This window comes from Hypomesus nipponensis, chromosome 11 (assembly GCF_054491055.1).
Source record: "Hypomesus nipponensis isolate SF chromosome 11, ASM5449105v1, whole genome shotgun sequence".
NCBI classification, from domain to species: Eukaryota; Metazoa; Chordata; class Actinopteri; order Osmeriformes; family Osmeridae; genus Hypomesus; species Hypomesus nipponensis.
Window position 1 is genome coordinate 20,857,501 of NC_140371.1, and position 9,508 is coordinate 20,867,008.

Here is a 9,508-nt window from a genome sequence, read left to right on the forward strand (position 1 = left end):
ACCTAGTCGATTTAGCCAGTAATACATGCGCAGTGCCGTGTCAGAAAAAAAGGATGTCTCTAATTCATTTACTGTTCTTTGGACATTGATGGGTATAGGGTGTGTTTGAAGTGTAATAAGCGTGGGGCTTAACCATTTTCATTGCCATGGTTCAGTTACAATTCTAAACCAGGGAGCAGCTGGTGGAAGACAAACTCTTCATTCATTCATCAGGGGAAATATCAACAACATTCTTCATGTAATCTTCTTCACAGAGCTCCCTCGACATGCTGTAGATAATTGATATAGACTCGTTTCTGGGAAAAGGAGTGGGTTGAGCTGGAGGAAGAGAGAGAGAGAGAGAGAGAGAGAGAGAGAGAGAGAGAGAGAGAGAGAGAGAGAGAGAGAGAGAGAGAGTGAGAGAGAGTGAGAGTGAGAGAGAGTGAGAGTGAGAGAGAGAGAGAGAGAGAGAGAGAGAGAGAGAGGGACAGAGAGAGAGAGAGAGAGAAAGTGAGTGAGACTGAGTGAGAAAAAAAGAGAGATAAAAGACAGAGAGAGGGAGAGCAAGAGAGAGAGAGAGAGGGGTAGAGAGAGAGGGACAGAGGGAGAGAGGGAGAGAGAGAGAGAGAGAGGGGTAGAGAGAGAGAGGGACAAAGGCAGAAAGAAAGACACAAAAAGACTGCGAGAGAAAGACAGTGCAAGCCATAAAGAAAGACAGAAAGAAAGATATGAGAAAGAGAGAGAGCTGACACAGATGCAGGTGAACAGCATGTTGTTGTGTCTCTGAGTAAGGGTGTCATTTCTTCTTTTTCATCTCTGCTGCCTCTATCCCTTCCATCCATCTAGTCACCTCTGCTCTCTGTGATCCACCATCTGGCCTGGTGACACAAACAGGAAGAAGATTGGTCTTCTGTGTTTTCAGAGAAGGCGCATGGACACAGGTTGAAGGTTTAAACCTGTTAAAAATGACCTTCATCATGTTCAGGTTCACGTACTGACCACCAACGCCTGACAGTTTAAGATGGCCACTCTCTCTGTGGTGAAACGAACAGGCAGCAGAATGAAAGATTCAGTCTCTCTCTCTCATAGTCCAGAAAACACTTCTGCTCCGTAATTTAATACCCATGAAGTTTTCATTTTCTCAGGATGAATAATTCAGGGTGACCTCCTGCTTGGCAGAGAGATAAAAGGAGAGAGAGAGAGACAGAGAGAGAGAGAGAGAGAGAGAGAGAGAGAGAGAGAGAGAGAGAGAGAGAGACAGACAGACAGACAGACAGTCAGACAGACAGACAGAGAGCGGGAGAAGAGGGGTAGGGGTTGAAAGAGGGCAGGGCTTTACATTTCTCATTCCCTCGCTCTCATTTTGTTTTCATTTCAAAGAGGGGGTTTTTCTGAATGCAACTCCTCCCAACTCAAGCTCTGAAGCATTGGGGCTGACACAGACTAGTCCAACAATCTCATTCACTCCCATTCTGCGTGCTAGCTCTGCTTCGTTTCACACAAGCCTGAGGCCTGGGACAAGTTTGTTTTCTCTGAGAGTCTTTCTTCAGATTCACTACATATATAACATTGGTCTGTAAACATTCCCTTTAAACCACTGAATGTAAAGCTGATACAATCTGCATGCCTTCCTACACTGCGACAGCACACACGCGTGTGATGAAGTAGAGTGTGTGTACACACAGGTATCCTATGCACACAGGCATGTGCAGACACACACGCAGATCTTTTTCCAGTTACTGTAACTCAAAGATACAGACACAGCACGCAGACCACATTTCCACAGCAAATGAAATGTTGATCTTTTCCATTGCACGCCCAGATTCATGTGGATATGAGGGATTGTAATCTCCTCATTCATTCATCAGGGATTACTCAACCATGAGGAGATCTTCCCCCGCTCTCCGTCTCTCCCTTTCTCCCTCCTCACCCTCACCCCCTCCTTCTCACCCTCCCCCTCCCTCCTCCCCCCCTACTTACCCCTCAATCACAGATGGCATCAGACACTTGTTTCTCTGTCTTTCTTTCTCTTTCTCTATTGCTCTCTCTCTTTCTTTCTCTTTCTCTCTCACTTTCTAACTCTATCACTCGCTTTTCCTCTTCCTACTTACACAACTCTGACCCGCAACCACAGTCATGAATGAATGTGCAGAGTTGCAGTCGAGATTATAATATTTCTGATACTAAACTCTCTTACTGTCTTTCTCCATTCCCCTTCTCCCAATATGATCCATGGAGTTAGAGAGACAGAGTGAGAGAGAAAGAGAGAGTGAGTGAGAGGAAGAGAGAGTGTGAGAAGAAGAGAGAGAGAGAGAGAGAGAGAGAGAGAGAGAGAGAGCGAGAGAGAAAGAGAGAGAGAAAGAGAGAGAGATTGTTCCAAGCTTCTCTGTCTAATCCTCATGGAGAGATTGACTGTACTGTTGCCATTAGTGATGAGGAGGACAATCACTTTATGACATTAAGAGGACATCTGGTCCCCCCCCCCCCCACACACACACACATTTCACAGCACTGCTTGCAATAAAAGTCCGTCGACAGGATAGTTCAGCTCAGGGGTTAGAGCATCTGCAGATCAAAACGTTGCAGGCTCAAATCACCTTTATACTGTGTGTATAAACATATCTGCTAAGTGAGTAAGGGACGTCGTAAGATGATGTGTCCATAGCAACAGTCTGCCGTTCAGAAATAACAGACCGTGGAATGTCGTAATTGACCAATTAGCATTGAGATTTCAGCAAAGAACCCGTAATAACACCACTGTGTAAACTTGATATTTAAAGCAGGAATTGGTATTGATGTTCTGCAGTGCAGAGCTACACAGGAAAACCATTTTGCAGCAAGGTCCCAACCTGCAGTGACATGTGGGCATGAGGGCACTGCATCACCACACTGGCCCCATGACATCTAACCTCTGTATGATCTAACCTCTGTTAGCACCATGTGGCACCATGACATCCAACCTCCGTCCGGGATTGAATCCAGAGGCAACACAGCCTGATGACACATTCATTTGCATGACACGGCTCCTCCCCCTCTCCCTCTACCCCCTCTCCCCCCCCATTCTCCCTCCTCCTCTCCCTCTCCCTCTCCCTCTCCCCCCTCTCCCTCTCCCTCTCTCTCCCCCTCCCCCTTCTCCTCTCTGCTCGGCCCACCAGCCTCCCTGACGCGCCCCCACTTACCGCCCGCTCCTCTCTCTGTTAATCCCAACTCCTGCGTGTGGATCTGCACCCATTTCGTGCGTAATCTTCCGCTTCCATAGCGAGCATCACGGACATTACAAAACACGCTAGAGGAAGCCTGCTAGTGTGCCCCGCTCCTACTGACCTGGGCTGGCATTGTGGAGATCAGGCCTGCTGGCATCCAGAGCTGTCAGAGCAGACACCCTGCATGGGAGGAACTGCAGTGGGGGCGGAGCCTCCACCATGTATGGGCGTTCCGTGGAAGGGGGGGAGGGGGAGCTGGGAGACCATATAAGGGCATGGTTTACTCCAAAGGAGTTTCCATGGTGTCTCTATATTAGGAGCGTGTGGGGAGTGTCTACAGTGTGAGGTTAGAGCTGTTGATGCAAGGTCTTCTGGGGCTCTTGTTTTGAGTGTAATGCAAGCACCAGCCTAATTGGATTCTAAAGTGTGCAACAATACAGTTTCTCCATTGATAGGCCGTCCTTGATGTTATGATGAGAGAAACTAGAGTTCTCTCTTTCACTGTCACTTCCTCCTCTCAGAAAAGCCTTGGTTCAATGTCTCTCTCTCTCTGTGTCAGACAGAAAGAAGATATGAACAGTTGCGTTGTTTTTATTTCCACGGCAACCTCTCCCCTTCTGTCACTCGGTAAAACCAAGAGATAATCTCACAGTGATTACGACTAAAAACCAGCGTTGCCTAGCAACACACAATTAAGGAATATGCTTTCAAGGCGGCTTTGCGGGTCGTCCATTACCAGATGAAAATTACCGGGGCAACAAATGTCAGTCGCATGCAGATGGATGTAGGGATCGTGTTTAACTTGAGCGCACCAGAGAGAAGCCGACCACTGTGAGCTGTCTCACAACACACAAGTCCACCCGAGCTGTCACTGTGTGCTGTCACTGTGTAATACCACACAGGTATAACAGCAACCTCTCCCCTGTGCCTGGTAACCTTGGTAACCAGGAGGCAACAGAGGCCTGACGTGTGTTTGTGGTCGGTGCCAGTCTGGTGCTAAACCCTGGGTCTGGGTCTGGGAGCATCCTGTCTGCCGGTCCACAGAGGACCAGGGAGTCGGGATCAGCACAGACCTACAGGGAGGATGGGAAGGATTATATCCCTCTTACTGCTTATTGTGAAAAGAGTCAATTTTCCTCCTGTAATCATCACAATCCTGTTAGTCCAGCAGCTCTGGTATTGATGCAGATGCACACATGCATCACCTTACAACAGATCTCTTCACACGGTGAAAACTGTGTGAATCTGTGAACAGGGCGGTGAGTGAATCAGTTTCAAGACAGCGCTAACTGACTTCAACGGCAGACAAGGTTGTTTTTCATGTTGGGTTTCTACCAGAGAGCAGTAGCACGTATCTCATTACCATGATGCCACATCACAGTCCTGTGTCCCAGCCCAGCAGGGATGAGGCTGGGGCTGGGGCTGGGGCTGGGGCAGGGGCTTTGGCGGGGGCAGGGTCTAAGGGTTAGGGCTGGGGCTGGGGCTGGGGCTGGGGCTGGGGCAGGGCCTGGGGTTAGGGCTGGGATAAGGGCTGGGACAGGGCCTGGGGTTAGGGGTGATGCTGGAGATGGAGCACTGTGCAAGGTGCAGCGAGCTGCAGTTTATGTGATGCAATCTAAGTGACATGTTGTCTCAGCCTCAAAGCCTCACTTTTCAAGCTTTTACTATTTGCACTTCTATTCAGACACTGACTGCACGTCCCTGCCTCTGTACTCGCACAGAGCACACTGACAATAATGTGGAATCTGATCGAATCTTAACTGCCATTATGTCATCTTCTGCCATTAGAAATCAGCATTTGACATGACGTGTGGTGAGGACAAGTTCCCAACAAGTTCTAGAAAGCAGAGGCTCGGTCATTTTGACACATGAAACTAATGTCTTACAACTGGAACGCCCAGCCATGGCATCATACACACACACACACACACACACACACACACACACACACACACACACACACACACACACACACACACACACCAACACGGAGATATGATCTGTTGACCAGTTTATACACACCTCACACATCTCCTCCAAAAGCAAACAGTTTGAACAAATAAACTAACCATAACTCCATGCGCATGTGTCATTGGGGCGCGTGTCACTGGTTTATCATTGTGTGTCAAAATGACCTAACCTCGTTCCTCCAGCACTGGTTTGGAAACTATTCCACGACACACACAGTGTAAGTATGTCATATACGGGTGAACCGCATATCACTGTAGCTGGTGTTCACTTCCTGTCTCCAAATAAGGGTGCAAGCTCACTGTGGCAGAAACACTACGATTCAAGAACAGAAACCGCTGACCACACAAAGAAAGTAGGTCATAGGGCAGATTAAGAGACTTCCAGTCCAAAAGTTATCCATTTAGGACACTAAGCTGGTCATAATCCGAACCAACACAAATACGTTTTTGGCTCAACCAAAAAACAGGTAAGAACGGTTGAACCTGCACTGATATCCGTTTATCAGATCATATTTTATATTTCTTCACATTTCCGCTCCTATTTTAAGTATGTTCACAAACTGTATAAGAGAGAAAACCAGGTGTAACCTAAAGCACTAAAAGTAATAAGTCATTAATAAGTATATTCTAACCACAGGCATCACACTTCACTGCAGCAATGAAAGTGTAACTGCCATATACTGTACCAAGCTACCAAGTCATGCTCGGTCAGTATATCCTGTTCCTGTCAAACGGGTCCTTACCAAGAGCAAACCCATCTTGGGATGTATATTTAGCCATAAAACAGGAACCAAACGTTGTTTGAGAGGCACCATCGTATGAGACAGACCCAAAATACACACAGAAAGGGTACTTCAGTTTTTATCTGCGATTCGAGACTGCTGTGTAGCAGCTTTCGGTTCTCTACGAAAGGCTCTTACACAACTGTCCTCTTTTCAAAACTAAACCATCCAACAGCTACACGAAAAAATCTAAAGATCTCCACAAAGAGAAATCCCCATGGAGAGGGGGACCTTGAGAGATCAACCAGAGGGATGAATAAAGGAGATGATGAAAGAGGGAGTTACTTGTGTCTGGCGAAGCCATGGTCGAGACGATAACAGGTGGGCCAGTGCGTCGGCTGAGCTTCTGGTTGGCCGCGTTCTGGCCCTGCATGGCCGACCCAGCGGGCTGCATGGCCTGGTCCGGGAGAGGGTCCCCCAGGCTTCCGCATCATCTGGGGGCTGGGGTGAGGGCTGTGCATGGGGGACATGGGCGGCAGGCTTCGGTCCCGCTTCATTAGCTCCATGGGGACGGTGTAGTTGGTGGAGTAGGCCTTGGGGGCGTGTTGGGGTGGCGCCAGGGCGGGCATGGACAGCGGCATCTGCTGGGGCATTCCGTGCATCCCCGGCATGGAGCCGGGCAGGGCGGGCATGGATCCTATCATGTGCTGGGGCATGGATCCTGTCATCTGCATGCCCGGCATGTGGACACCAGGGTGCTGGGAGTAGGCGGACATGGGGCGTGGCTGGACGGGCACCATGGCCCCGCTGTAGGGGCTTGGGGAGCGGGGGTAACCCGCGGTCTCCAGGAGGTGCTGTGAGGGAGCGCTGTTGGGCCTCCTGCCCATAACCTCTCCCATCCTGGGGGAGATGGTCTGCATGCCTCCTGGGGTCTGTGGAGGCATCATGTGGGGGTCCAGGCCCATGCTGTGCTGCTGTTGCTGCAGCTGCTGCTGCTGCTGCTGCTGGTGGTGGTAGAGCTCTCTGCTCTGGTGGCTGAAGCTGTTGGAGCGGCCGCGGAGAGGCGTCTGGGGCTGTGGGGGCGCCAGAGGGGCCTCTGAGGGCCTCTTGCAGCTGAGAGCCACCCTGGAGAGCACCCGCGCCTGGCCCAGGTTGGGAGCCACGGAACGCACGTCGTTCTCCTCCATGACGGCCAGCATGGCGGTGGAGTCGAAGCCCTGCTGGACGAGGGAGGAGATGGTGCTCTCGGACAGGCCCTCGTTACGCAGCAGCGCCAGGAACTCTGGGTCCACCGTCTTCTTGGGGTCCAGAGGCAGGGCGGGGGTCTGGGGCGCCGTGGAGGGCGGAGGAGGCAGCGGGGTTGGGATGGGCGAGGGCTGGGGCGGGGCGGGAGCTAGGGCGGCGGTGGGGGGAGGAGGAGGCGGGGGTAAGGGAGCGTTGGGGTCGTAGATCTGCAGGTTGGACAGCGGCTGCTGGGAGGGCTGTTGGACCCCGTAGGGCGAGGGCGTCTCCTGCCTCATCATCATGCCTGCCTGGGAGGACGGGTCCACCACCAGGCAGGTGGGGGCGGGCTGCCGCGGGTCCAGGGGCCGGCCGTTCACGTCGGTGTAGACGGGCCGGGGCGGCTCGGAGGCGTAGCGGGGGGAGGAGGGCTCCAGGCCGTAAGGGGAGGGGTCTCGGCTGGCCATGCGCTGGCCGTCTGGCATCATCTTGTTGGAGACGGCAGCGCCTCCGGTCTCCCGATAGATCCGGTTCATCTCGTGGACGGAGGGCGGCGCAGGCGGGGGAGGGAGGGGGCCGGCAGACGGCATCCCCTGGGGTCCCGGCCGGCCCCCTTGGCCTTGGTCCCAGGGCGCACGCCCCACCGGGCTCATCCCGTAGTGGGAGCCTGACCGGCTCAGCTGGTGAGGTGGCTGGGGCGCTGGCTCGGGCCGGTAGAAGCCCCGGGGGTCGTCAGGCGGGCGGGAGGACATGGCGGGGTCGTGGGGGTAGTATTCCTGGGGAACGATGGATCCTCGGTGAGCCATGGATGGGCGGTCGTAGTGGTTGAGCTCGGGGACGGAGCCCTTCCTCGTCCCTCGCTCGGCGTAGCCCTGGCTGTACGGGGAGTCCTGATAGGACAACGGCTCCCGTTTCAGATCGAGGTCGGGAGGCCGGGAGCCCGGGGGAGGCTCGTACCAGCCTCCTCCGTCTCCCCCGTACGTTAGCGAGTTCCTCCGCCCCGCTATCCTGGCTTGCTGCTCGTAGACGCTCTCTCCCCTGTCCCACTGACCCTCATTCCCCCCCAGGGTGTCCCAGCTATGGGAGCGACCGAGACTCAACTGCTTGCTGGCGACGAGCATTGGAGAGAGGGGAAACAAGAAGATAGCTTTAAAAAAAAAAAAAAGAGAGAGAGAGAGAGAGAAAGAAGAAAACCGACAAGGAGAAGGAGAGAAGAGAAAAAAAAAAGAGTAGAGTTGGTGGTGTTTTCTTTCAAGTCTTCAGTTACACTTAACATCAAAAGAGTAGAATGAAGTGAGGTAGGAGGAGAAGAAGAAAAAAAACTAAAGAAGTAGAAGGGAGGGGAGGCGTTTCACCTGATATCCTGTTGTAATATTTTTGGGCTTCCTGTGGTCCTTGCTATCAGGTGGCTTCTCTCTGGTAGACGATCCCTCAATTATTAAACCGTGCCTGTATTGGCTGGTGATGAGCTGGGTAACAAGACACCCCACACACACACCACACACACGCCACACACACACAGCTGGTCGAAGCAGAGGTAAACGACCAACTACTCTATAAAAGACCTGGTGTAAAGACAGCGCCTGTACCGGACACGGACCGCCAAGGCCAGCGACGCTGTCGAGAAGAGGGGGGAAAATACGAGGCAGAGGAGAGGAGGGGAGTGGTAGAGGGGGTGGAGTAGAGCTGTGCTGGGATGGGGTGGGGTAGGCAGGGTACTAATCCAACAAGGTTTATCCTTCCCCTACTCCGGGACATTTTACTCGCTCTGTCGATTGCTATGAGGGATTAGCGTCTAAATAAAGCCTGCTTAATTCCACTCCCCCACCGTGACGTCACGACGACCAGAGAATATGTATCTCTGACGATGCGACCCGAGAAGCGGAGGACCCACCCTCCGACTCCTGAGAGGGGAGCTTACCTGTGGCTGGGGGCGTCGGTCTGCCTGTCAGTGCTGGATCAGCCTCCTCTCTCCCTGAGCGCCGCGGAGCAGAGGGGGAGGTGGGCACACGGACAGGGCGAGCAGGCAGGCGGGCGGGCAGGGTCATGAAATGAATACAGATCACCCCGGTAAATCTCATGTGCCGTCAGGAAACATTAAGTCCACTCTGATTGGATACTAATCCCCGGGCCAGGCCCGAGATGCCAGCGTCACAGCAACACGGCCGGAATCACGCACAAACCGTCAGCAACTGTTACGCCTGTATCAAGCTCACTGACACCAGGCACACTCGGAAATTGTCACGAGACAAATGTTTGTCAAAGAAAGTGACACCGCAGGGAGGATCTCTCTAAGAAAACATCCCTCTGGCAGTAGGGGTGTCAGTGTCATCTCTCTGAGGGAGAACTAACAGACAACACAGATGGCTGATTCCTTAAGTATCGCAGAAAAGCCCTACCGAAAGTAAAGAAA

At 52.4% G+C, this 9,508-nt stretch overlaps 1 protein-coding gene across 1 annotated transcript in view; it reads right to left on the reverse strand.

The window, feature by feature from the left end:
• LOC146268612 (C-terminal-binding protein 2-like) overlaps window positions 1-8,216 on the reverse strand; it is a 28,615-nt gene extending 20,399 nt beyond the window's left edge. Inside the window, exon 1 of the mRNA XM_084709428.1 lies at window positions 7,403-8,216. Within this exon, the coding sequence (XP_084565554.1) occupies window positions 7,403-8,216 (814 nt within the window). The remainder of the gene's footprint in view (window positions 1-7,402) is intronic.
• Window positions 8,217-9,508: the final 1,292 nt, after the last annotated feature.